General features: G+C 42.5%; 1 protein-coding gene across 3 annotated transcripts; it reads left to right on the forward strand.

Annotated features, from left to right (window-relative positions):
- LOC127637166 (nuclear receptor subfamily 2 group C member 1-like) lies at positions 1-26,464 on the forward strand. 3 transcript variants are annotated; one of them, XM_052118094.1, is made up of 15 exons: positions 37-146; positions 1,488-1,782; positions 3,190-3,301; positions 3,825-4,055; positions 4,457-4,535; positions 4,659-4,838; positions 7,129-7,276; positions 7,377-7,473; positions 12,054-12,232; positions 12,339-12,492; positions 16,160-16,281; positions 20,342-20,481; positions 21,474-21,611; positions 21,708-21,813; positions 25,793-26,464. In XM_052118094.1, the coding sequence occupies exons 3-15, from the start codon at positions 3,248-3,250 to the stop codon at positions 25,965-25,967; spliced, it is 1,803 nt and encodes a 600-aa protein (XP_051974054.1). In that variant the 5' UTR covers positions 37-146; positions 1,488-1,782; positions 3,190-3,247; the 3' UTR covers positions 25,968-26,464. The 3 variants fall into 3 exon arrangements, 2 of the variants coding, with proteins under 2 accessions (XP_051974053.1, XP_051974054.1); XM_052118093.1 differs by lacking the exon at positions 1,488-1,782 and having other exon boundaries at positions 1-146; XR_007969680.1 differs by lacking the exons at positions 1,488-1,782; positions 21,708-21,813; positions 25,793-26,464 and adding an exon at positions 17,403-17,683 and having other exon boundaries at positions 1-146.
- Positions 26,465-27,905: the final 1,441 nt, after the last annotated feature.

Raw genomic sequence — 27,905 nt, forward strand, 5'->3', positions numbered from 1 at the left:
TCAGGAGTTCAGGTGCGCATGTGCAGACTCGCCGGTCTCCTTTAAGCAGGTCGCGAACTCTGACCTCCTGTAGCTGTAGTGAGCCGTCAGATTATGATTATTTCTCAAAACATCGTCATATTTGGATAACTACGGACGCTACCGGGGTAAGAACAACATAACCAAACCCCACTGTGTGTTCAGCAATCGATTAGGACGAACAATACAGGAAAACGTTAGCGCTGTAGTTAGCCGGCCTGCTAACACGAGTTAGCATCCTAGCAACTACCATAATATAATACGTTATGAAATCGATTATTAAAGGCGTTTATTTGATATTGAGCAGACCCAATGAGCTTTTATGATTATTTAATAACTATAACTCTAATAAAAGGTGTATCCTCAAAACAAATTTACAGTCTGTTATGATGTAATTTAGCAGGCTAACCCAGCTTTAACCATGCTAGTCTGACAAACACAACAACAAACATGTCATATTAAAGAACAAAGATGATTAATCGCGCAGTTTTGTTATCCGTCGATGATATGAATGTGTGTAGATGTTTGATATGTCCTGTGATCTCTCTTGTCGTGGAGCTGCTCTACTACTGTGTAGCACCGTCTTTGTGTATGGGGCTTTAACCCTTCAATCATGACCTTTAACCTACAGGAACAGATCTGACTTTATCTTCCCGGATCACACACACTCACTCCTCAAGTTACTGACCCCACAACCGTCATTCACACTAAATCACAGTTGTTGACCATTATTATGCGGTCTTGTGATACCATAAAGTCAACATGCCTATGTGTGCTAATGTAGCTTAAACTAATTTAACGGCTAGGCTTTCCCTTTATAAATCTTATTTTCAATAAAAATAGCACCGAGTACACATTAATTTACAGATCAGGTATAATATTATCTAAATCATACTACAGCGGTGACTCAATCTGAGGAGGTGTGATTGAATAAATTTATTGTCCAGATGATACAGGGCAGGGTTGGAAATTAATGGGGCAAAATTGCCACCAAAAATGTCCCAGAAATGAAAAACGCATGGGCAAAAATGCCTTTAAACCACTGATATTGGCTTTAATATTCTATTTTAGACCTAGTCCTTGTCATTTAGCCTACATATTATGGCATAAAGTATGATTTGATGTTGATTTTAATGTTTTAATTTAATTTTAAATTGTCAGAAAACAAATGCCCTTGAGAATCAAGTCCCCTCACAAAAAAAAGTGAATTTCTGACACTGATACAGATCAGAATATTGCACTGAAAATAGCTAAAAACTAACCCATATGAGAGTGTGCATTTTCCATTTCCCTTTTTGATTTGTTACTAGTAGCACCTAATGAATTTGCAAAAAAGAGCAAATCGTTTTCCTAAAACGTGATGTCCACATATGTGGACAGCGGGAGTACATTGTGAATTTTTTTATAATGCCAAGCTATAGGTAGTCAAATTTTATTTATTTTTTAATCAAATTGTTTATTATTTCCAGGAGTGTTACAGACGTAACACAATACATCTGATTTTCCGTAAAGCTTCTTTGGAACCAGGGGTGGACTGGCAATTGGGAGAACTGGGACCTTTCCCGAAGGGCCGGCCACGAAACGGGGCCGAATGGGCCACGATAAGCTGAAATGGGCCTCCGCGTTATGCAGAACGGGCCACAAAATGGTGCCGCGATATGCTGGAGGGGGAAGCAATATGCAGAAAAGGACAGCGACAGCCAGTTTCTATGTAAAATCCCTGGCCGATTTCTATTCCCCGTCCGCCCCTGTTTGGAACAATATGTATGGGGAAAAGCACAAATAAAAAACTATACAAATACAATTATTTGACTTGATTTGACTTATGTTTTTTTCTACTTTGGCAACTCTCAATGAACAAAAAAAACTAAATCTCAATGTTCTCTCTTTGCACTATCAAAGCATCATCCAATCACTGCCAACCATGTTAAATAAAATTATTAGGATTGTCGATTTAACACGTTAATTCAGTGTGACTAATTTGACTAAAAATAACATGTTAAAACATTAACACCATTAATCGAAATGCCCCCAGGCCGTAATATGGAAGATTCCTGAGAAATGCAAGCTTGTAGTACCACCTGTTTACTCCAGAAGGCAGTAAATGAAACTTCAGCTGTGTGGCAATGCGCAGTTTATACAGTGAAGAAAACAACCCTTCAGCAGCAGAACAACACAGACAAGCCTTACGTTTCCATTGTCCCGTGTCTGCCAAGCATATTGAGTGGTTAAAACATCATCTGCAGCTTGAAACTTTAGATAGAAGTTGGTTTGAATGTACTTGGCATCATAGGAAAGCTGTAGGATGCTCCCTTGCTTCCTCTTTATTGAATGACTTAACCTCCAGTGTGCTGCCTGTCTGTACTGGTCTCAGAAAAGTTTGAAATACACCTTATTTTCATCCTAACTCCATATAAAGCCACCGAAAGCTAAACAAATATATAATTGTGAAAATGCAGTAAATGAGTAAATGTGGAATTTCTAATGAAAACCTTGTGCTATTGTTCACATTAGTATACATTGTGTTTAGCAGTGTGACGTTTTCGCGATAAATTGCAAAGTAAAATGGCACATCGGATGGAACTAGAGACACTTATCTTTAGACTCAAACAGGTTTTAGTGTAAAAACATAATTAGGTTTCTTACCAGATGTAGTTTTGCTGGCCCCCCCCCCCAAAGACAAACTTCGCTGTGATTGGCGCCATGTTGTTTTGTCATATGACTCCATTAATTGAAAGTTTAGCCCTTTACTGACAGCCTACAATCTCCTGAACTGAGATCCATTGGTTTTAATGAAATTAAATTATGCATTGCATATAGCGAAGCCAAAAATACAATGTCCTCGCATGTGTACGTGGGGTCGCAAGAAGATACTGTTTCCATTAACAGGCTATTATTTCCAGTAATTTCTGTGAGTCCTAGTTATTGGTGTTTGCTAAGGCAAGCATCACTATAGCAACTGCTTATATTATGGTTAGGGATTTGAATAAACCCATAACATTGTTGTCTGATATGCTTAATGTGGACAAAAAAAATTATATGTCCACACATTTTTTACACAAAATTCACTGAGAAATATTGAGATTAATAAGATTGGTTGATTGCAGTGTAGTCTCTTAATGAAAATGATTGGTAAAGAATATGTTTTGTGATTTGTTTTTTCTCTCTCAGTTGAGCATGTGGCTGATGGGGCGTTGTGTCTGAGCCACTCATTTGACAGATCGGTATCATGGAGGGAGAAAGGCCCAGAATACAGCTGGTGTCTGCAGATGGAGGCCTACAGGTGACTATAATTTTTCATTGTAAAGACATGGTTTTTGCAAAACTGAATATTGTCAATCTAAACCAAAAAACAAACATTAAAATATTGACAGTGCATCTCTTTTTCTGCCCAATATTAATGTTTAATGCATAGACCTGAAGAGAAACATTTTCAACTCAATTCAGATTTATTTGTATAGCTCTTTTTCAAGACATTTTATCCACAAGCAGCTTTATACAATTATTTATAATATTTTTTATTATTTCTATTATATATTGGATAAAATTATACATAATATATTATTATTTATAATAAAAAAATTATTGTTATTAGTATTTAATTATAAATACTATAATTAAAGTTATGTGCTTAAAAAAACATTATTTGTATTTTTAATTTTCTGTTGACCACCTTGGGACCTCCTGAGAGTCCCTTGATTCGAGTTTGAAACCTGATTCAGATACTCACAGAGCATTATTACTATAAATGTCTTTCATGGTTTTATTCTGACATGATTTTTTATGTTTTAATGTGCATTTGCCAGATTGTGACGGCACAGCAGTTGGCACAGAAAGTGCAGATCGTCACAACGATTGATCAGGGAGGAGCCAGCAAGCAACAGTTTATTTTGGCTAACCTAGATTATCCCAACCAGGAGAAACTTTTCATCAAACAAGAGAACTCCCCTGCCAAGGTCATCTTAACCTCTGCGGCAGGTTCAGCTGTCAATCAACTGCTTTTTGCATCACCTGAACTGACAGGACAACAGATCCAGGTAAACAGGAACCACAGCTCAATGTTTATTTATGTTAAGTCAGTAACATCATAATAAAATTTACGTATCATCATACATGTGTAATCAATTAATATGTGCATGTTTAAAGATTTTCATGTCCATCTCTTCAATGCAAATCAGATTTTTTTGTTTTAGTCAACTGCGATAAGACATTTTGTCAACTGGTTCCTACTTCTGTGGCATCGAGCTTGGTAGCCCCTCCCTTCTGATTCACTGTGATTGTCAAATCACATGGCTTTTTTTTCTCTCAGTGTGGACAAACAAATTATTTGTCACTGGAAACTTGCAGTGCATATTTAGATTTACAAATGTAATTTTTGGTTAAAGGTTTCAATCTTTATTTTTATTGTGTAACGTCTTGTGTTGTACATTTTTCACAGTTTGTGACAGAGGGTTCAGAGCAGGGCACTCCAAAACCAGCAGTGGAGTATTGTGTAGTTTGTGGAGACAAAGCCTCAGGTAAAAACAAAACAAAATCACAGACCTTTTTTTTTTAATAATCAAAGAAAATGGTTATAAATTAAGCTTTGCCAAGAATTTGATTGTTTCAGAAAGATAAACACAGGCTGTTTGTGTGTTCAGGCCGTCACTATGGAGCAGTGAGCTGTGAGGGCTGTAAGGGTTTCTTCAAGCGCAGCATCAGAAAGAATCTGGTGTACACATGTCGTGGGTCTGGAGAGTGTGTTATCAACAAACACCATCGCAACCGCTGTCAATACTGCAGACTGCAGCGCTGCATGGCTCTTGGCATGAAACAAGACTGTGAGTCCCTTACGAACACCAATAACGCACACATATCTACACAAATCACATGCTTTCAGACTTAAAATCATGAAGCAAGATTGAGGCTGTTGAAACCTAGTGCACTTTTATAACCGACAGCACATTTGTGCCTTATAGACATGTTGCTGTCCAAAAATGCTGACTAGTTAGGCAGCACTCTAGCTTTTGAGACACAGCCTAATTTAAACTGTACATTTGTTGTTCTATAAAAAAGAATAGTGTATATTTGGGGGTTCAAGCACAAAGTGCTTAAACACTATTGTAATTGTCAGGATTATTATTGTTATTCATATGCCCTAAAACTGATTGTGCAGACCAAAACATACCCAGGTTCAGATAGCATTCCGGGCCGTGTCATCAACCAACTGGCTGGTGTTTTTACAGAAATGTTCAACCTTTCCCTCTCCCTGTCTGTGGTCCCCACATGCTTTAAAACGTCCACCATTGTGCCTGTACCAAAGCAATCCAAAATCACTTGCTTAAATGACTGGCGTCCTGTTGCTCTGACCCCCATCATCAGCAAATGCTTTGAGAAGCTTATCAGAGATTGCATCTGCTCTGTGCTGCCTGCCTCACTGGACTCATGGCAGTTTGCATACTGCAACAACCACTCCACTGATGATGCCATTGCATCTATACTACACACTGTTCTCTCCCACCTGGAAAAAAGGAACACATATGTGAGAATGCTGTTTGTAGACTACAGCTCAGCATTCATCACCAAAGTGCCCTCCAAGCTTGATGTGAAACACTGGGCTCTGGGCTTAAACGGTTTGCTGTGCAGCTGGATCCTGGACTTCCTGTCAAGCAGAGACCAGGTGGTTAGAATGGGCAGCAACATTTCCTCAACACTGACCCTCAAAACTGGAGCCCTGTAGGGCTGTGTTCTCAGCCCACTCCTGTATTCCCTGTACACACATGACTGTGTGGCAACACACAGCTCCAATGCCATCATTAAGTTTGCTGATGATATGACGGTGGTATGTCTGATATGTGATATCACTGACAATGATAAAACAGTCTATAGAGAGGGGGTGCACACTCTGACACGCTGGTGTCAGGAGCACAACTTCTCCCTCAACGTCAGTAAGACCAAGTAGCTTGTGGTGGACTTCAGGAGAAAAGACAGAAAACACAGCCCCATCACCATCAATTGAGCACCGATGGAAAGAGTCAGCAGCTTCAAGTTCCTCGGTGTCTACATCACTGTGGAACTCACATGGTCTGTCCTCACAGAACCCGTTGTGCACCCCAGCGCCTCTTCTTCCTGAGATGGCTGAGGAAGTTTGGAATGAACCACCACATCCTCACATGGTTCTACACCAGTACTGTAGAGAGCATCCTGACTGGCTGCATCACCGCCTGGTATGGCAACAGCACCACCCTCAACCGCAAAGCCCTGCAAAGGGTGGTGCGAACTGCCAGACACATCATCGAAGTTAAGCTTCCCTCCCTCCAGGACATCTATACCAGGCGGAGTGTGAAAAAAGCTCTTGAGGATCATCAGAGACTCCAGCCACCCGAGCCATGTGCTGCTCTCACTGCTACCATCAGGCAGAGGCGGTATCACAGCATTAGGACCCACACCAGCTGATTTCATGACGGCTTCTACCCCCAAACAATCAGAATTTGAACTCTTGATCAATCCCGATACATATATCAGCACCACAGTTTATTAGCCTCAGACTGGACTCACATTTTAATCTTAATAAAACACTGCTCATGAACAGATGTTTTAACCAGTTCCACTGATTCCTTCGAGTCTTTATCTGTCACTATAGGGTTCTATTTTTACCTCACAATATTAAATCATCTCCATTTATAGACAGTTTTTCTAACTGGACAGATGAATATCTAAGCTCTTCGAGATAACTTTGTAACCCTTTCCAGCTTGTGAAGCAATAATTCTTGGTTGGAGGTCTTCTAAGATCTCTTTTTTGCGAGGCATGGTCCACGTCAGCAGACACTACTTGTGAATAGACAACCACGTCATTAGCCTAGTGGTTAGTGGATGTCCTATACTTTTTCCTACCTAAACTGTGAATGTTTGATTGATGAATTCAATGAACAAGAACAATGCAATAATTTGTTTATTATTAGTTATTGTAACTTAGATGAATATGAAACCGGATTTTAAGACAAATTTAAATATAAATGCAGGTAAAATCGCATACTTCTTTGTCACTATATATTTATGAAGTTTGTTTTTGACTTGATGTTAATTGTATTTTCTCGATGCAAATGACCAGTGTTGAAATTCTCCATACAGCTGTGCAGTGTGAGAGGAAGCCAGTGGAAGTGTTGAGGGAGAAGCCAGCCAACTGTGCACCCTCTATTGAGAAGATTTACATTCGTAAAAATCTCTGCAGCCCTCTCGCAGCCATGCCAACGTTTGTGAGTGATAAAGAGACCACCCGGTATGTGTATGTATGCGTGTATGCATTTAAAAATGAGACCAGAAATGAAAGTTTGTCATTGTTTTTTCATTTCAAACTCTCACTCTGATTCTGGGTGCAGATCCAACAGTTTACTGGACTCCAACATGCTTTTGAACATCCAGCATTCTCTGTCCAAACTCGACAAAACAATTGTAATTCCTTCTTCACCAGATCAGGTAAAAACACTTGCTTGTATACATCATCCAGTAATAATAGGTAAACTCAGCCATAACATTTAAACTTGTATAATATAACGCAGTGATACTATTCCTTTAGTCCCCATTATTGATGTGTTACCGTTGAATCTCACAAAGACGGTTTCAGACATATTTCTCCCTTAAATCAAAAAGGGGCAAAATTTTTTTTTAGAAAATATATATATATATATATATATATATATATATATATATATATATATATATAATAAATTGATTGAATTTGTATAGCGCTTTTCTCGAACTCAAAGTCGCTTTACAGAGCAAGTGAAAAAAAAATATATATATTATTCAGGAACATATAGAGTTGGGAGGGGCGGGGGGGCTATGGATAGGCAGAGGTGAATAGATGGGTCTTGAGGCGGGACTGGAAGATGGTTAGAGACTCAGAGGTGCGGATCTCATGGGGAAGAGAGTTCCATAGCCTGGGAGCTGCCCTGGAAAAGGCTCTGTCCCCAAAACTGTGGAGCTTGGACTTGTGAATGCAGAGGAGACCGGCTGAGGTGGACCTGAGGGACCGTGAGGGTTGGTAGGGGGAGAGGAGGTCAGTGAGGTATGAGGGGGCCAGGTGATGGATGGCTTTGTAGGTAAGTACCAGGATTTTGTATGTGATCCGGTGGGAAATGGGAAGCCAGTGTAATTGTTTTAGGACTGGAGTGATGTGGTGCCAGGATTTGGAGCGGGTGATGAGTCGGACAGCTGCGTTCTGGACCAGTTGGAGTCTTTTTATGTAGTTTGAGCTGATACCAAAGAGTAGTGAGTTGCAGTAGTCCAGTCGTGAGGAGATGAAGGCGTGAATGAGTCTTTCAGCAGCAGAGGGTGTGAGTAAGGGTCTGATTTTGGCGACGTTACGGAGGTTTGAATCAAAAATCACGCCGAGGTTGCGGGCCTGGGGAGATGGGGAGACAATGGTGTCGTCAATGGTGATAGTAGTGTTATTGGTTTGCTGAGAGTGGATTTGGAGCCTATGAGGAGGAATTCTGTCTTATTGCTGTTGAGTTTGAGGAAGTTGTGTTGCATCCAAGTTTTAATAGCAGACAGACAGGAGTTGATGTGGGAGAGGGGAGGATTCTGAGGGGATTTGGTGCTGAGGTAGATCTGGGTGTCATCGGCATAACAGTGGAAATTCAGTTTGAAGTGGCGAAGTATCTGCCCAAGGGGGAGAATGTAAATGATGAAGAGCAGGGGGCCAAGTACGGAACCTTGTGGAACGCCTTGGGTGACTGTGACTGTTGCAGAGGTGAGGTTATGAAGAGAGATGAAGTGGGATCTGTCGGAAAGGTAGGAATGGAGCCAGCTGAGTGCAGTACCTTCGATGCCAAGATCTTTGAGTCTGGTGAGCAGGATGTTATGGCTCACAGTATCGAAGGCTGCACTCAGATCGAGAAGAATAAGGATGTTAAGGGAACCGGTGTCAGCGGAGGTGAGGAGGTCATTGAGAACTTTGAGGAGAGCAGTTTCTGTGCTGTGTAGGGGGCGAAAACCAGATTGGAGAGGTTCAAATTGGTTATTGGCATGAAGATAGGTTTGTAATTGTGAAGCAACTATATGTTCCAGGGTTTTAGACAGAAAGGGGAGGGTGGATATTGGGTGGTAGTTGTTAAGAGAAGAGGGATCCAGACCAGGTTTTTTGAGGATTGGGGTGACAGCGGCAGTTTTAAAAGCAGAGGGGACAGTTCGAAGGGACAGTGAGGAATTGAAGAGGTTAGTGAGGTAGGGGCAAAGGACAGGGAGGCAGGACTTCATGAGTGGAGTAGGGAGGGAGTCAAGTGAGCAGGTAGTCGGTTTGGAAGAGCTGATGAGTTTAGAGATTTCCAGAGTGGTGACCGAGTGAAACTGGGAGAGGAGGCAATGTGGAGAAAGGGGAGGGAGGTCAGGAGGGATAAGGGGGAAAGGAGCCGTGTTAGGGGCTAGATTAGATACTGGTAAGTCGGATGCAGGGGATAGAGATTGATAAATTATGTTGATTTTATCAGCGAAAAAGTGAAGGAATGAGTTACAGACATCCGGAGTAGAGGTAGGGAAGGGTATTGATCCGAGGCTTGATGAGGTTGTTCAATGTGGAGAAGAGGGTTCTGGGGTTTTGACAGGGGTTGGTGAGGATAGTGGAGAGATAGGCAGATTTGGCAGCAATGAGGGCATCTTTGTAAGCAATGAGGTGGAGTTTATAGGCTTCATGATGGACTATGAGCGATGTTTTTTTTGTCAGGCGTTCTAGTTGGTGGCCGGTTTGTTTCATTTTCCGGAGTGCAGGTGTGTACCAGGGTGACGAATTGTTAAAGGTGACAGTTTCTTTTTGAGGGGGGCCAGAGTGTTAAGGGAGGTACACAAAGTAGAGTTGAGGTGGTTTGTGAGATCATCAGGTGAGGTAAGGGTTGAGTCCAGATGGAGAGTGGTGGAGAGCAGGTCAGAGAGATGATGGGGATCAATAGATTTAAGGTTGCGGAATGTGATTTCTCTGAGGAGGCGGGGGCGTGGGGTTGGAGAAGGAATGGTGAACCGTATCAGTTTGTGATCAGAGAGGGGAAAGAGGCATGGATGGAGGTTGAGCACTGGTTGGTTAGTGGAGCAGACCAGGTCAAGAATGTGTCCTTTTTCATGGGTGGGGAATGTAACATGTTGGATGAGAGTAAAGTTATCCAATAAAGTGGTGAATTCTGATGACAGCTTGCAGGTGGGGGAGTCTATGTGGATGTTTAAGTCACCGAGTAGCAGCAGACGTGGAGAGAGAGATGAGGCTACTGTGAGAAGTTCAGTGAAATCGGAGAGGAAGGAGGGATTTGGTGGCCGGTAAATGAGGATAACTGTCAAGGAGGAAAGAGCTTTGAAGACGAGATATTCAAATGATGATACTGAAGGGAGGGTGAGTTCAGTGATCCGGAAGTTCTGATTATAGATAACGGCGAGTCCACCTCCACGGCGGGAGGGGCGGGGTTTGCAGATATAATTGTAGCCAGTGGGGGATGCTTGGTTAAGGGAAAAGAAGTCATCGGGTTGTTGCCAGGTTTCGGTGAGCAGAAGGAAATCCAGCGTGTTGTCAAGAATAAATTCATGAAGGGCAGGGGCTTTATTGTTAAGCGATCGGGTGTTGAGGAGGGCAAAGTTAGCCTGGTGAGAGGGTGGTGAGATGGGGGCAGGCTGGAAAAATCTGAGATTATCACAGTTAGCAGTGCGTGTGGGGGGCTAATGCAGTTGAGGAGGGACAGTGAGTGGATTTGCAAGTGATTGGGGAATAGATATATTTGATGTGCGAATAGCACTGTAGTCCAGTCCGGGTTTTCTGTGCAGCCAAACGGTGCGCTCAGCGCTAAGTGATCCAGCGGGGGAAGCACTCCGATGACGTGGGAGAGGTGCGACAAAGCGTGCAGGTGACCAGATGGATGGAATGGAATGTCCGTGGTGGAAGTAAACAAACTTGCGGCGAAAGCTTCTGTGGATATAACGGGGTCGACGTAGAAGTCCGAGCTGTTTGGTGACTGGGATGCAGGATGGAATGGAGAAGTTGATTAGTTCGACCAGTTGCAGAGTTGAATATATGAACATGATGCCGAGCGGAGGGACTGAGAGCTCCGTAATAGCGGTTAGTGATGGACTAGGGACACAGAGATGGAGAACTAATGTAAATGCTAAAATTATCCACGGCATGACAGGAGGAGATGAAAGTCTCGGTCATGGCTCACATCTGGTGGAGGTTGCCTGTGAGAAAGAGGTAGGCAATCGGTTTTGCCGCTATTGCAACTAGAATTAGCCGGCACGCGTTGATGAACGCGGGCAGCCAGCCTGCTAGCGGCTAACCGACGAGGCGACAGTCCGGTCGTGATGCCCAAGCAGCTTCGGGAACTAGCTGAGAGACTGTCCAAATGTAGAGGTACAGTAAACACAAATAAAACAGGAACAAAGAAGGAATAGCAGACGGCGAAATAGCAGACGGAGAAGCGGCGAACAAACAGCGCCAGCGTCCTCTCCTCACAGCTGTGTCCTAAATAATGTATAATAATGTGTGTATGCAAATATATATATATATATATATATATATATAAGGAAAAGGAAGCCTATTTTTGGACCATTAAGATTTTTTGTATTATGATATTTTTATTATCTCAATTGAGCACATTTACCCACCGATTCTCATTACTGTAATACAAAAAAAAAACTGCATTATCATTACTGTATTGTTAAAAATATTTGTATATTGAAATATAGAAGGTATTTTGTAATAGTATATTGCCTTTAATTTATGCTGATTATAAAAAAAGATTATAATACACTTCAGTGTAATACATAAATAATAATCTGTTTAACTGTGATGAGAATCACATTTGAGAATGATGTGAAATGCAGAAAAAACTGTAAAGGTAAATGTCTTGACACGTTACAGTAATGTACATTTTTCAGAATACTCCTAAAATTTTCTTAATAGAATTCAATCTAGAATTTAAAAAATATATATTTTGTTTTTATAAAATTAACACTTCACAACCTGTCACACTTTGTTTTTAGTATTTAGTGATATGTTCTAAACAAATTTGTGTTCACTTCAGAATGATTCCAATCAGGGAGATCTGGGGACTCTTGCAAACGTGGTCACATCTCTGGGACACATCAACAAAGGTCGTGAGATGATGGACTACAGTACAGACCTATCAGGGATCGAGACCATGAGTAGCAATGACAGTGTTATAACAGATGAACAGCGGGATGAGCAGAATGGCATCACACGGTACAAAAAGAAACTCCTCTAGTCCTGATATTAAACCTAAACGATGTGTGGTAGACACCTGTGTTTACATGTTTGTGTTTTATTGTGTTTTCATGTGTTTGTTTAGGGCCTTTGACACACTCACAAAGGTGCTCCTGCCAGAAGAGGGTTGTGGGGAAGAGCTGGCAGAGGATGATGTTGCTGTAAGGGTTGATGAACAAAGTGCCACCCTGCTGGAACTAGAAGGACCGCTGCTCTCGGACATGCATGTCCCCTTTAAGGTCAGATATCATTGAAGATTTTCACACACAGCAGGTAAAGCAACATAAAATGACTCTGTGCAGGACCATTCATACCAAGAGAGATGCAAAAAACATTTATGTGTTTTAATGCAAGATTCAATCCATCTGACAATACAGATTTCTGTTGCTTTAATGCAAAATATAACCCATCGCTAAAATTTAAATAAATATGTCATTAACTGAATAGTACAATGAAGTAAAAGATACGAGTGATAGTGAAGTATACAGGTGAAACTCGAAAAATTAGAATATCGTGCAAAAGTTCATTCATTTCAGTAATTCAACTTAAAAGGTGAAACTAATATATTATATAGACTCATTACAAGCAAAGTAAGATATTTCAAGCCTTTATTTGATATAATTTTGATGATTATGGCTCACAGCTTATGAAAACCCCAAATTCAGAATCTCAGAAAATTAGAATATTGTGAAAAGGTTCAGTATTGTAGGATCAAAGTGTCACACTCTAATCAGCTAAACACCTGCAAAGGGTTCCTGAGCCTTTAAATGGTCTCTCAGTCTGGTTCAGTTGAATTCACAATCATGGGGAAGACTGCTGACCTGACAGTTGTGCAGAAAACCATCATTGACACCCTCCACAAGGAGGGAAAGCCTCAAAAGGTAATTGCAAAAGAAGTTGGATGTTCTCAAAGTGCTGTATCAAAGCACATTAATAGAAAGTTAAATGGAAGGGAAAAGTGTGGAAGAAAAAGGTGCACAAGCAGCAGGGATGACCATAGCCTGGAGAGGATTGTCAGGAAAAGGCCATTCATATGTGTGGGGAGCTTCACAAGGAGTGGACTGAGGCTGGAGTTACTGCATCAAGAGCCACCACACACAGACGGGTCCTGGACATGGGCTTCAAATGTCAAACGTCTTACTTGGGCTAAAGAAAAAAGAACTGGTCTGTTGCTCAGTGGTCCAAAGTCCTCTTTTCTGATGAGAGCAAATTTTGCATCTCATTTGGAAACCAAGGTCCCAGAGTCTGGAGGAAGAATGGAGAGGCACACAATCCAAGATGCTTGAAGTCCAGTGTGAAGTTTCCACAGTCTGTGTTGGTTTGGGGAGCCATGTCATCGGCTGGTGTTGGTCCACTGTGCTTTATTAAGTCCAGAGTCAACGCAGCCGCTCTACCGGGACATTTTAGAGCACTTCATGCTTCCTTCAGCAGACAAGCTTTATGGAGATGCTGACTTCATTTTCCAGCAGGACTTGGCACCTGCCCACACTGCCAAAAGTACCAAAACCTGGTTCAATGACCATGGTATTACTGTGCTTGATTGGCCAGCAAACTCGCCTGACCTGAACCCCATAGAGAATCTATGGGGCATTGCCAAGAGAAAGATGAGAGACATGAGACCAAACAATGCAGAAGAGCTGAAGGCCGCTATTGAAGCATCTTGGTCTTCCATAACACCTCAGCAGTGCCACAGGCTGATAGCATCCATGCCATGCCGCATTGAGGCAGTAATTAATGCAAAAGGGGCCCAAACCAAGTACTGAGTACATATGCATGATTATACTTTTCAGAGGGCCGACATTTCTGTATTTAAAATCTTTTTTTTATTGATTTCATGTAATATTCTAATTTTCTGAGATTCTGAATTTGGGGTTTTCATAAGCTGTAAGCCATAATCATCAAAATTATATCAAATAAAGGCTTGAAATATCTTACTTTGCTTGTAATGAGTCTATATAATATATTAGTTTCACCTTTTAAGTTGAATTACTGAAATTAATGAACTTTTGCACGATATTCTAATTTTTCGAGTTTCACCTGTACAAATTAAAGTATAATTTGTAAATTATTAAATTATAGTATAATGAAAGTAGAGGTGTGCTATTAATAAAAATAGCACTCCTGTTGTAATAAAATGGAGCTAGTTAGGCAGAACATTTTGTTTTGCAATATGAACAATAATGACAGACCAGTAAATTGGCCAGGAGATCAGAAGACTTCTCTGGACCTGCCTGGGCACAGCTGGAGTTCTGAAGATCTCCCCAAGCTCCAGGGAAACCGGACATGTGGCTTTGCTGATGCAGTTCCAGTCTTTTGTTGACCCGAGTGGCAAGATTGACTAAATCGTTTATACAAGGAGGCAGGCAAAGCATAGACTTTATCAAGGATATGGTCAGCAAGACCATGCAGAAATCTATCGCACTGCACACCCTCATTCCAATCTCCAGCATCAGCGAGGGACTGGAACTATAGCAGATTCTGAGAGGGAGAGCTCCCCCTGCTTGATCTCACACACCTGGTGCGTGGTCTCACTGCCTTGGAGAGCATGATCAAAGACTTTCTTAATCTCTGCTGAAAACTCAGCAAAGCTGAGCAGAACAAGGTTTGGGCATCCCACACAGCAGTGTCCCACTTGCTGGCCTTTCCATTGAGCAGTGTGATTACATATGCCACCTTGAAGTCCTCAGAATGAAATGCAGAGGAACACCAGAGAGCATTGCAATACAAACTGTCTACATGATAAGGGATCACCAATGTTGGGTGTTGAGGGGTTGAAGCGAGGCTCCGACAGTGGCAGGATAGGTCTGCCTGCAGAGGGAGACAAGGTTGCAGCAGTTGAGCTGGACTCTGGGGTGCTCTGCAGCTGCTGAAGCTGTTTGGTGACTTCTGTAAAATGGGCCGCAATGGCCTCCAGAACCCTATTAGTGAATTTTAGCTACTTAGGAGAAGAGCTCTTTGCTGGGGAATGTCTGCCACTAGATCTGGGCATTCGGAGGGGTCCATGCTGGCCAGATTGTTATGTCAGGGACTAGTAAAGGAGATAGGTTCCAAACTGTTTATTGCAAACTTAATAAACAGAAATGAAGCAGGTGAGCAAATAGACTAGACAGGCTAGAATGATGGCCGAGCAGAGCACCCTATGGAGGCTGCAGTGTGTGAGGGCTGAGAAATTAGCATGACCCTGGAAACGAAGCTTAGAGGATGGTAGGCGGCCCTGCGCTGGGGCGAACGGTGGAGGCCAAGGAGAGAACAGGCCAGTGGGCCGTGAAGTGTGAACGGGGCGCCAACATCAGAAGGACCGTTTGGGGAGGATATGTCTGAGCTGAAGATTGTGAAACTTGGAACTAGACAGGGGAGCCACAAGAAGTAGGAAACCGGGAGTCACGTTGAGCTGGAGAGGAGGAATTGTCTGGGAACTAACGTGCAAAAAGACAAAATTGGCAGAAAATACACTGACAGAACTGAGAGATGCTTTGAATTGGAGTAGAATGATATGGAGTGGAATTTACTGAATTGCAATTTAAAGAAATTCAAAACAGTCAAACTACACAATTTTATTAGTCCAAGACACATTTATTTACAAATAATATAGTTTTTAACCGATAGACATAACAATTATTTCTCAAGGTTTTGTTTTTGCATTATAGAAATGGTCCGCCATATTGTTTTCATATAACTTCATTAAAATAGATAAAAAATTCAAATCTATGTATTGATTGTTTAATATATTGAGCAAATTGAGTGCCACCATGGTCCATTAATTTAAATGTATTAAATAAAATGAAATAAATTAAATGCAAATTTATATAGGAGGCAACACTTTTATAAGGTATGTTATTCCATGAATCACTATTTTTCAATTGTTTATGCTCACGTGGTAAACATAATGTGCTTGCTTGTGTGTAGTTGATGATGCCGTTACCCATGCCAGACTTCCTGAATCTGAACTACATCTGTGAATCAGCATCTCGTCTGCTGTTCCTCTCCATGCACTGGGTGCGCTCCATCCCTGCTTTCCAAGCACTCGGGTGAGTGTGTCTGTGTTCTCATCTGTCTCCTACACCTAATCTACATTACTACTGTATATTACTTGTTATTTCTACAGATAAGATGACTTATGGTGGTATCATCATTTGGCATGTCACTGATTCTTGAGACAAGGGACAAAACATGTTTTGAAACTGAATTTTTATTTTTTAATACTAAATTAATTTCACATGGATATATTTGTAGACAAAGGTCTCAGCTAACGAACCATGTAAGGGAGCAGGTGTCACGGTCCTGTCACCTTGTCAGGTTGGGTTTCTGTCTGACCGGGTTTCTGTCTGACCCCTTTCTGTCTCGTGTTTCCTGTACATTCTTTGTGAGTGCATGGGTCCAGTGGTTAGTGACCGCCATGCGTGAGTTACTGCCGTGCGCTCTCCGGTGATATCACGATCCTGTCACCTTGTCAGGTTGGGTTTTTATCTGACAAGGACCGTGACTTAATCGTTCCCTGTTTGTTTTGTTCCAAGCCTGTCAACATTTTGCCCTCATGTGTTTCAGATGCTACTGGCATGCGGAATCAGTGTTTCCATGGGAACCCTGATTGTTTCCATGTGAACGCTGTTTTTTAATGCCTATATTATTCCCCTTGTGTTTCATATCTGGGGCTGGATTGTTAAAGGTAGTTAGATGTTGAATGTTTAATGTTGCTCCGTGTTGACTGAGCTTTTGAGCATTGTTGTTTGATGTTGAGTACTAACCTCACTCTCTCTGTCTAGTTTGTCCTGTCTCATTTATCTGTTGGTTTGCCGTGTGTCGGGTGTGTGGTTGCCTTCCAGTTTTGCTGTGTGTCAGCTGGTCTTTCATGGAGGATACTTCGTCTCTACAGCACCCATCTCAGCTGGGTGTTGTTCTGCACCTCACTAAGCTTCAATGAAGGGATCTTTGAATCTGTTCCTGACTTCTATAACACACACACACTCTTCACGGATTGCCCCCAGGTGTGGCCACAGCGCACACGCTTCTCTAACATCACTCCCTGCTACTGCAGCCAGTGCCGGGATCCTCGAAAATCCACTGTGACTGATCAAATTTGTTGTTAATAAATCGTCTAAACATTTCCTCTACTCTTGGGTCTGTTTGTTCTCACTATCACTTGTTACAGAACAATCCAACCAATTATGAACCCAGCGGAGGGATCCACTCTTCATTCTGCCCTCTCTCAGCAGGGAGCTTTGCTAGGGCATCAGCAGGATCAAAACTCTGCTTCGAACTGGGCTCTGGAGATGATGGCTTCGCAGCTCGCTGAGCTTACCTCTGTTATGCAGCAGCTCCACCTACCTTCCGATGCTGGCCCCTCTCAGGAAGCATTTTCACCGGCTCAGGCAGTTCCCCATGTTACTGGATGCTCAGAAGCTCATATTCCCCTTCCAGCCCCTTATTCAGGTGAGTCTGAATCCTGTAGCGCATTTCTTGCACAATGGTCCTTGTTCTTCACATCACAGCCCTCTGTTTTCCCTTTGGAGAGAATGAAGGTGGTTCACCGGAAGGGCTGGAACCACCATGTGGGACAATGAATGTCCTTGTTGCACGTCGTTCTTAGCATTCGCCACAGAGCTCTGATGAGTGTTTGATCCCCTGCTGCTGCCAGTGTCCACGGCCATGAGGGTCTTTCCTCTGCTGCTGACAACAGCCACGAAAGCCGTTCCCCTGCTGCTGTCAGTGCCCACAGTAACTGAGGCCTATCACCTGCCACTGCCTGCACCCACGGCTACGGGAGCCGTTCCCCTGCTGCTGCCAGTGCCCATGGCCACGGAAGCCATTTACCTGCCGCTGCCAGTGTCCACAGCCACGAGGGCCTTTCCACTGCTGCAGCCAGCATCCATGCCCGCCACGGTCAATGAGCCATCGCCCACGCCTGCCACTGTCAACCAGCCAGCGCCCACGCCTGCCACATACAATGAGCCAGCGCCTGAAGCCTCGTCTGTCCCAGAGCCAGCGCCTGAAGCCTCGGCCATCCCAGAGCTAGCAACGGAAGCCTCGACCACTCCAGAACAAACGCCTGAAGCCTCGGCCTTCCCAGTGCCAGTGTCCTCTGTTACGAAAGCCGCTTCCCAGTCGCAGCCAGTGCTTCCGGCCATGGAAGCCATTCCCCAGTCGCTGCCAGTGCTCACGACCGCGAAGGCTGTTGACCTGTCCCTTTCAGTATCCATGGCCATGGAGGTCGTTTGCCTTTCCCTGTCTGCGCTCATGACCATGGAGGTCATTTCCCTGTCACTCCCAGTGCCCTCGACCATGGAGGCTGTTCCCCTGTCAACACCTGTGCTCACAGCCACTGCCTGTGTTCACAGCCACAGAGACTGTTCCCCAGTTACTGCCTTGTTCACAGCCACTGAAGCTTTTCCCCTGTCACTGCCAGTGCTCACAGCCGAGGAAGCAGTTTCCCATTCACTGCCTGTGCTCACAGCCACAGAGACCTTTCCCCTGCCAGTGCCACAGTCGAGGAAGCTGTTCCCAATCACTGCCTGTGCTCACAGCAGCAGAGGTAGTTTAAGTAAAAGGGCATGGTCCAGAGGTCTGGGAGGATGCCTCAGGGTAGAGGTAGGATCTGGCAGCCTGGGAGGTGGCGCCAGTTCAAAGGGGACAGTGAACTGGGCAAAGTGTCACGAGTAAGATCGGCCATCTCAGCTGGACGTTGTTCTGCACCTTACTATGCTTCAACTGAGGATTCTAAGAATCTGTTCCTGACTTCCACAATGCACACACTCATCCTATGAACACACACTTCACGGATTGCCCCTGGATTGCGAGCTTCTCTGTCATCTCTCCCCGCTACTGCAGCCGGTGCCGGGATCCTTGACATCCACATTGACTGCTCACATTTGTTGTTAATAAATCCAATAAACATTTCCTCTGCTCTTGGTTCTCTTTGATCTCACTATTGGTCGTTACAACAGGTTTTAATAAAAATGCCTTTGCTGAAAATGTATATTAAATGCACTTCATAACTTACATCTTATTGTAATTTGTGTCAACACCATCAAACACACTAAAAGCACACTTCTATTTTGATCCATCTAATAAGAATGTAAGGTGTTTATCTAATAATCACATTCAGTAAAGGAGTTAAGGGATAAAATACATTTTCACACTATTCTGAAAATTGACCAAGTTGACAAAATTGAATATTTGATCTTAACCATTCCATCAGTTGAAGCTGCCTCTATAACTTAAACTAAAATGCCAAAATTATTCCACAATTCTCAAAGGGTTTGTTCACCAAAAATGACAATTTTAGTCATTGTTTACTCACACCTTGATGTTGTTGTTATAATCCAATATGACTGAGCACAATGTTTTTTCACAATTTCTCCCTTTGTGTAAAGAAAGAAAAATCATATGGGGTTATAACAACACAGGGCTGAGTAAACAATTACTAAATTTTCATTTTTGGGTGAACTAATCCTGTAACAGAAATGATCACAATGGGATGACAGTGTTGACATGTGGAAGCTGTGACTGCATATACTTAAATGTTGTTTAAAATATAAAAAAATATAACATTTACCAGACCATGTGTCCTACAGTTGCATCCAGCATGAGCTGGAAGTAGGTAAGGGGTACTCAAGAGTTATCGCTAGACATGACATTGTCTGATTTATTCAGGATTATAAAAATGCAAAAGTGAGGACACAACTTTGATAGGAAGTTGTTTGTAGAAAATATCATAAATATTTGTATTTATGTATTGTTTGATATCTTACATATCCCTACCTTTCATTTGATATTTATATTTATGAATTTGTTGCATTTTTAAACACTTTGTTTGGCAGTTTAGCATTGTGAACAGTTCCTGTGGACAGGTTAAGTTACATGTGCATCCAAGTATAGAGAATTCATTTAAAAAAAATCTTATGAAATTATTTAAACTATATAACTAATAAATGCCCTGAGAATACACATTTCCTTGAGATTTATTTTTTTCAATATTTGTATAATTATGAATTTCTTGATTTTTAACATAAAGATGACTTGAGTACGAGGAGTTTTGTCCCTCATCTCAAAAATTTGTGATATTCTTGCTTGCTTTTGTCTGGTGTTTAGCTCAGAGAATGGCATCACACTGATGAAGGCTTGCTGGAATGAGTTGTTTGCTTTGGGTCTGGCTCAGTGTTCACACATTATGAATGTAGAGACGATCCTCACAGCAATAATCAACCACTTACAGACCAGCCTGGAGGAAGGTACGTGGACAAGACCCTCTCATGAATACTCGTATTCTGTGTCCCTATCTTATTAAGTAACTAAAGTAATCTGTGACTATTTTGTTTGGACATCATTATAGGGGTGGGTGATGCACTAGTTGAACTTAAAGTTTTGTTTCTATAAAATTAGTTAAAAATGCATCCAATCACCTTTGCAAATCCTATCAATTAAATAATTCACTGCAAAGGAGAAAATTAGTTACTTAAAGGTGCTATATGTAATATTTTTACTGTACTAAATCATAAAATTACCATAATATGTCATTAGAGAATTAGGAAACATGCTAAGTTGAAATACTGGCTTCTCTGATAACAATGCTACAGCCAATAGATATTACTTTTTAGATAGATACTATTTCTGTTTATGTTTTGGCCTTTGTGATCCCGTCCACTGCCCACTCACCAGTAGTATTTAGACTAGGCCAGGTTGTCAGATTTGATCAAGTTTGTGGGCAAACAACACTGCATGCTGCAGCCATGGAAGCCAGCAAACAAACAGAATCGGAGATAACAGATTCCACCTGACCTAAAAAGCCTTGCATCCATCTAAAAACCACCATGACCAGAGGCGTAGTAAAACAAGGATAAATACTGGAGATTCCTTTGTCAGATGGAGACAGCTTAAAGCCCAGAAATTCTTTAAAACGGATGCTGAGTTGGCTAGTTTGCGTGTCAACATTCTAGCAACCTGCATGAGCTTCGAGTCTGGGGCAGGGCAGACAACTCTCCAATATTTTGAATTTGGACTGCAGTACCCATTTCAAATGCTTGTTGTCAATCTTACATATAGCATCTTTAAATCACTTTTCTGTAAAAATATATTTGTGATATATCGTTTTATAAACCGAAAGTTTAAGAACATTGTGATTTAAATTTGTGCTCATCACTCATGCCTACATTATAACTATATAACTACACTTTTTTGTAAATTACTTGGTATACGGGTGACTAATGTGATATGTGTTTAATAGAAAAACTGTCTCCAGAGCGGGTGAAGCAGGTGATGGAGCACATCTGGCGTATGCAGGAGTTTTGTAACAGTATGAGCCGCATGAGTCCTGACGCCTATGAGTATGCTTACCTCAAAGCTGTGGCTCTCTTCAGCCCGGGTACAAAAAACTGGTTTGAATTTAATTTGAGAATGTATTAAAGAAAAAGAAGTGAGAAAAGTAAATTATATAATTGTTTGTGTGTCTTGGCCATAGATCACTCTGGAGTGGACAGCACCCTTCAGATAGAGCGTTTTCAGGAGAAAGCTCACATGGAACTACAGGACTACGTGAGCAAAGTTTATCCAGAGGACACATATCGGTGAGTGTGTGGTTTTCCATCCGTACCAGATGTTTTTTCAATAATAAATATTGAGAGACAGCGTTTAAATCTGAAGAATATCATTTTTTTTATTTGCTTGAAACACAATATACAGTGCTGTGAAAAATAATTTGCCCCATCCTGGTTTCTCCTGTTTTTGTGTATATCTCGTACTAAATTGTTTAAAAAATTAAAACTAAATCTAACATAAAACAAAGGCAATCTGAGTAAACACAAAATACAGATTTTAAATTAAAATGTTATTTATTGAAGCAAAAAAGTTATCCAATACCGACTGGGCCTGTGTAAAAAATATTTGCCCCTTTAGTTACTAAATCCCCAAATCTATGAAACTGCATTCATATTGGGGTTCAGCTGGAATATACAGCTGATTACTGCCAGCCCTGTTCAATCAAATCAACACCTAAATAGAACTTTTTCAGCAGCATGAAGTTGGCTAAAAGGTTTCACCCAGTAGCACACTATGCAAAGGTCGAAAGAAATTCCAGACATAATGAGGTAAAAGGTGATTGAAATACATTAGTCTGGGAAAGGCTACAAAGGTATTTCAAAATCTCTGGGACTCCAACAAACCACAGTGAGAGCCATTATCTCCAAATGGAGAAAAATTGGCACAGTAGTGAACCTTCACAGAAGTGGCTGTCCTTCCAAAATTCCTTTTAGAGCACAGTAATGACTTATCCAGGAAGTTACAAAAAAGCCAAGGACAACATCCAATTGACTGCAGACCTCTCTCGCATCAATAAAGGTCACTGTTCATGACTCCACTATCAGAAAGACACTGGCCAAAAATGGCATCCATGGAAGATAGGCAATGCAAAAACCACTGCTAACCCAGAAGAACATTAAGGCTCATCTGAATTTTGCCAAAACAAACCTTGATGATCATCAAAGCTTTTGGGAGAATGCTCTGTGGACTGATGAGTCAGAAGTGAAACTGTTTGGAAGATAGAGGTTGTAAAGAAGTCAATGGAAAGGAGGAAGCGAGAACCGGCTTTTCAATATAAATAATATTTTAATATAAAACTTAAACAGAAGATAAACTCTCTCTCCCGCACAATCCTCCGCAGTCGGCCTTTATCCCTCTCGGAGGCTTGATTAGCCTGATAAGGGACCAGGTGTGTATAATCACTACCCGGCCCCGCCCTCTGCCCTGCCACATTCCTCCCTCGTTCTCTCAGGCAGGGGAGCCCCCGGCATGACGTACACCCCCCTTCCCTGGGGAGGGGTGTGCCTTTTGCCCCACCTGCCGGCAGGTCATCCCAGTCTATCTGGACGAGGGAGGGGACAAGGGAAGGGAAACAGAAATAATTACATCTGGGGGTACTTCCTGTAACAGTGTAGTACCCCCCCAAAAAACACTGTAAAATTTAAACGAGAGGGAAAAGGCCAACGCGGAGCGGTAGTGAGAGAGAGGAGAGAGAGATTAAAAAAAAAACACTTACTCGCCAGTTCTCCGATACGCCGTAGCTTGTTCCTCGGGCACTCCTCTAACGGACGACAGCCATGCCTCTCCGGGCGGATCGGAGGCAGACCACTAGCCCCTGGTGGACGGAAAGCCCCGCCACGTTCTTGTGGAACAGAAGGGGTCTCCCCTGCCCACTTACCGCTCCAGGCGGTTGGTTAGGAGCCCCTTCTCCCCTCGCGGTCTGCAGCCGTCGTCCGCTTCCAGACGGCCGGGCTCCTCGTCCCCCGGCAGATGGCCGCGGCTGCTCCGTTGGGGTGGACGGTAGTGGCGGGAACTCTACTACGGCGTATCCCTCCTCCTTCCTGGGTTTTGGCACCAGTGTAAAGAAGTCAATGGAAAGGAGGAAGCGAGAACCGGCTTTTCAATATAAATAATATTTTATTATAAAACTTAAACAGAAGACACACGATGGACATGTCCGTAAACTATCTCTCTCTCTCGCACAATCCTCGGCCTTTATCCCTCTCTGAGGCTTGATTAGCCTGATAATGGACTGGGTGTGTATAATTACGACCCGGCCCCGCCCTCTGCCCTGCCACAGAGGTCCTGTTACATCTGGCGTAAATCAAACACCAAATTCCACAAAAAGAACATCAAACCTATGGTCAAACATGGCGCTGGTAGTGTGATGATTTGGAGATGCTTTGCTTCTTCAGGGCTAGGGCAACTTGCATGAATTCTGCTTTCTACCACAAAGTCCTACAGGAGAATTTTCAGTCATCAGTCTGTGATTTGAAGCTCAAGCACAACTGGATTATGCAGCAATACAGTGATCCAAAGCATAGGAGTAAGTCCACCTCTGAATGGCTCAAAAGAAGTCAAATTAAAGTTTTGGAGTGGCCTCGTCAGAGTCCTGACTTGAGCCCGATTGAGATGCCATGGCAGGATGTTAAATTGGCAGTTCATGCTTGAAAACCCTCCAGTGTGGTTGAACTAAAGGAGTTCTGCAAACAAGAGTGGGCCAAAAAAACAAGAGTGGGCCAAAACCCCCCAGGGCTGTGTGCTCAGTCCACTGCTGTTCACTCTACTGACTCACGACTGTGCAGCAATGCACAGCTCGAAACCACATCATCAAGTTCACCGATGACACGACCGTGGTGAGTCCGCATACAGAGATTAGGTGCAGTGGCCAACAGACTGGTGTAGAGCCAACAAACTGTCTCTGAATGTGGACAAAACAAAAGAGATGGTTGTTGACTTTAGGAGAGCACAGAGTGACCACTGTCCACTGAACATCGATGGCTCCTCTGTGGAGATCGTCAAGAGTACCAAATTCCTTGGTGTTCACCTGGCGGAGAACCTCACCTGGTCCCTCAACACCAGCTCTATTACCAAGAAAGCACAACAGCGTCTCTACATTCTTCGAAGGCTGAGAAAAACACATCTCCCACCCTCATCCTCACCTCATATAGAGAGACTATTGAGAGCATCCTGAGCAGCTGCATCACTGCCTGGTTTGGGACTTGCACCGTTTTGCAAAGCCCTGCAGAGGATAGTGAGGACAGCTGAGAAGATCATCAGGGTCTCTCTTCCCTCCATCAAAGACATTTACACAAAGCGCTGCATCCGCAAAGCAACCAGCATTGTGGATGACCCCACACACCCCTCACACAAACTCTTCTCCCTCCTGCCATCTGGCAAGTGGTACCGAAGCATTCGGGCCTTCACGGCCAGACTGTGTAACAGATTCTTCCCCCAAGCCATCAGACTCCTCAGTACTCGGAGACTGGACTGACACACACACACACACACACACACACACACACACACACACACACACACACACACACACACACACACACACGTGTACACCATCCAACTTTTGCACATGTCCAGAGTTGCACTTTAATTCATTGTCACTATACCTGGCAGCTACCTCAATAACTGCTATGTCCATAGAACACTATTTCATAGTATGTTATATTTACATTTGGCATTTTTAGAAAGTGTCATCTTTTTGCACTAGTCATTACAAATGTGTACTGGTCGGCACTGCACTGTCTCTTACTGTGTCTATTGTCCTGTTCCTTTTAGTAATTTATTGTAATGTCCCATACTTTTTTGCACACGTTTGCACGTGCACTTTATATAGAAATATTGTTTAGTCTGTGTAGTCTCATGTGGTTCTGTGTTTGTCCTGTTGTTTTATGTAGCACCATGGTCCTGGAGGAATGTTGTCTTGTTTCGCTGTGTACTATGCTAACTGTATATGGTTGAACGACAATAAAAACCACTTGACTTGATAGGATAACTTTTTTGCTTCAATAAAACAACAATTATTTTTGAAAACTGTATTTTGTGTTTACTCAAGTTGACTTTGTTTTATGTTATATCTTGCTTGAAGATCTAAAACAATTTAGTATGAAAAATACACAAAACTAGAACAAATCAGGAAGGGGCAAATACTTTTTCATAGCACTGTATCAATATAATACAGTATATTTTTGGCACATCCTTACACCAAAGTGATTTTCTTAAACTGTCTCTCAGTTTGTCAAAGCTATTAGTTCGTCTACCGGCCCTGCGGCTCATGAGCGCCGCACTAACTGAAGAGCTCTTTTTCGCCGGCCTCATCGGGAATGTCCAGATCGACAGCATCATTCCCTACATACTCAAAATGGAGTCCACCGACTACAATAGCCAGCCAATCAGCACCAACGAGTGACTGAAGCCCCACCCACAGCCTCACCAGTCAACTTCAAGATATCATTGCCTCAAAAATGGGACCACTATGTCCCTTTACGCAGAACCCTTTGGGCCAAAAAATAAGCAGTATAAAGTCATATGAACCATTTGCAATGAAGACAATACTCTGCATAGTTCGTCAGAGTATGGATTGTGTCTACAGGTTTATGTGTTATGGATAAAGGGAAATTGCTTTGTGGTTTGATGGTTTTGGCTTTTATTGTATCAGTGTCCTTATATTTTTAAAAGTGTCCATAAAGACATAGGAAGTGCAAAGAACTTCTTTCTGAGAACTTTCCCCCAAAGCACTGACTTTCTCTGTATGTAAATGAATTGTGTAAATAGGAACAATAAATGTCAAATCAAGGGAAAAAATGTCAGCATTTGATATTTGTTTGCATGGAGACTAATGAACAAATTAAGTGTAATAAACGGTAGGTACACAGTCATAGATAACCTGGAAATGTCTTATGTCAATTTAAAATTGTGTTTTTTCAGCCTGGAAAAGTCATCTAAATTAATAAATATATAACGAATGATATTAATTCTAACAAGCAAGCATGGAGATTTCTGTAGTGAATATAATTCTTCTAGATATGCTCCACTCTAAAATTAGCAATGATCTTTCTGTTAACTCAAGAACGCACATGAATCCAGCCCATCTGACACCAACAATCATGCCACGGCCTAAGCACTGAGATCACATTTTTCTTCATTGGTTGTTGTGAACATTAACTGAAGCTCCTGACCTATATCTGCTTGATTTTTTGCGCTGCTGCCACACAATTGGCTGATTAGATACTCAAATGGATGACTGTTAGTGCCAGGTGAGCTGGTTTGAGTATTTCTGTAACTGCAAATCTCCTGGGATTTTCACACACAACAGTCTCTATAATTTACTCAAAATTGTGCCAAAAACAAAAACATCCAGTGAGCGGCAGTTCTGTGGACAGAAATATCTTGTTGATGAGAGAGGTCAACAGAGAATGACCAGACTGGTTTGAACTGAAAAAGTCTACAGTAAATCATATACCAGCTCTATACATGTAACCCGGACACACACACACAAGATGAGACAGTCACAATGTAAGTCAAAAAACTGCTTTTATTGAAACAATAAAAGCAGGCAAAAGTACAAACGGGCAAATCCAGTGAAGAGTTGTCGAGGGAAGCGTAGGGTAAAAAGCCGGGGAATCAAAGAGAGTAAAGGGGGCAAATCCGGGAGAGTAGTCGAGGGGAGCGAGGGTCAAAGCCGGGGTAAACAGGATCGAGAGGCGGGAAACTAACAAAGGGAGTAGACAGGGGTACTAGGGGAACGAGGAGCTGGCAAGCTAAGGGGGTAATCAAGAGGAGTTCAAGAGGAGGGCAAAACTAGACGAGACTAGCGGGGGGCAAAGATGCGGGAAACTAAACACAATAACCAACAACCGTGAGACGAAAGGGTAGTGATATATATAGGGGCGAGTGCAGGTGTAAACCATGACAGGTGATGAGACAAGTGCAGGTGAAACTAATGTGCAGGAGTGCAGGTGGTCATAATGTTCTGGGGGATTGGAAACGCGTGAGAAAGTCGAGGAAGGGAGATTGCCTACTAGCATGTGAGCGAGTAGGAGCAAAGTGGGCGTGAGGGCCCGAGCGAGCAAAAAGAGCGTGCGAGCTCGAGGGGGCGGAACGAGCGTGGGCGGAACGAGCGTGGGCAGAACGAGCGTGGAAGCTCAAGGGGGCGGAGCGAGGGAGCGGGGTTCGTGACAATACAATTGTGGTGAGAAGAATAGCATCTCAAAATGATATTCTCAAATTGCAAGTGTTGGCACTGTTTTAGCAGCACAAGGGGGACCTACACAATATTAGGCAGGTGGTTTTAATTTGTTGTCTGATTGGTGTATATATTTGCAAAGTGAGTGATAATGTCTAACTT

The sequence above is a fragment of the Xyrauchen texanus genome, chromosome 45, assembly GCF_025860055.1.
Source record: "Xyrauchen texanus isolate HMW12.3.18 chromosome 45, RBS_HiC_50CHRs, whole genome shotgun sequence".
In the NCBI taxonomy this organism is placed as follows: Eukaryota; Metazoa; Chordata; class Actinopteri; order Cypriniformes; family Catostomidae; genus Xyrauchen; species Xyrauchen texanus.

Coding starts and splice junctions, on each gene's coding strand:
- LOC127637166 (XM_052118093.1), top strand. CDS start 3,248: ATGGAGGGAGAAAGGCCCAGAATACAGCTGGTGTCTGCAGATGGAGGC. Junction 4,056..4,456: donor TGACAGGACAACAGATCCAG/GTAAACAGGAAC, acceptor CATTTTTCACAG/TTTGTGACAGAGGGTTCAGA. Junction 7,474..12,053: donor TTCCTTCTTCACCAGATCAG/GTAAAAACACTT, acceptor TGTTCACTTCAG/AATGATTCCAATCAGGGAGA.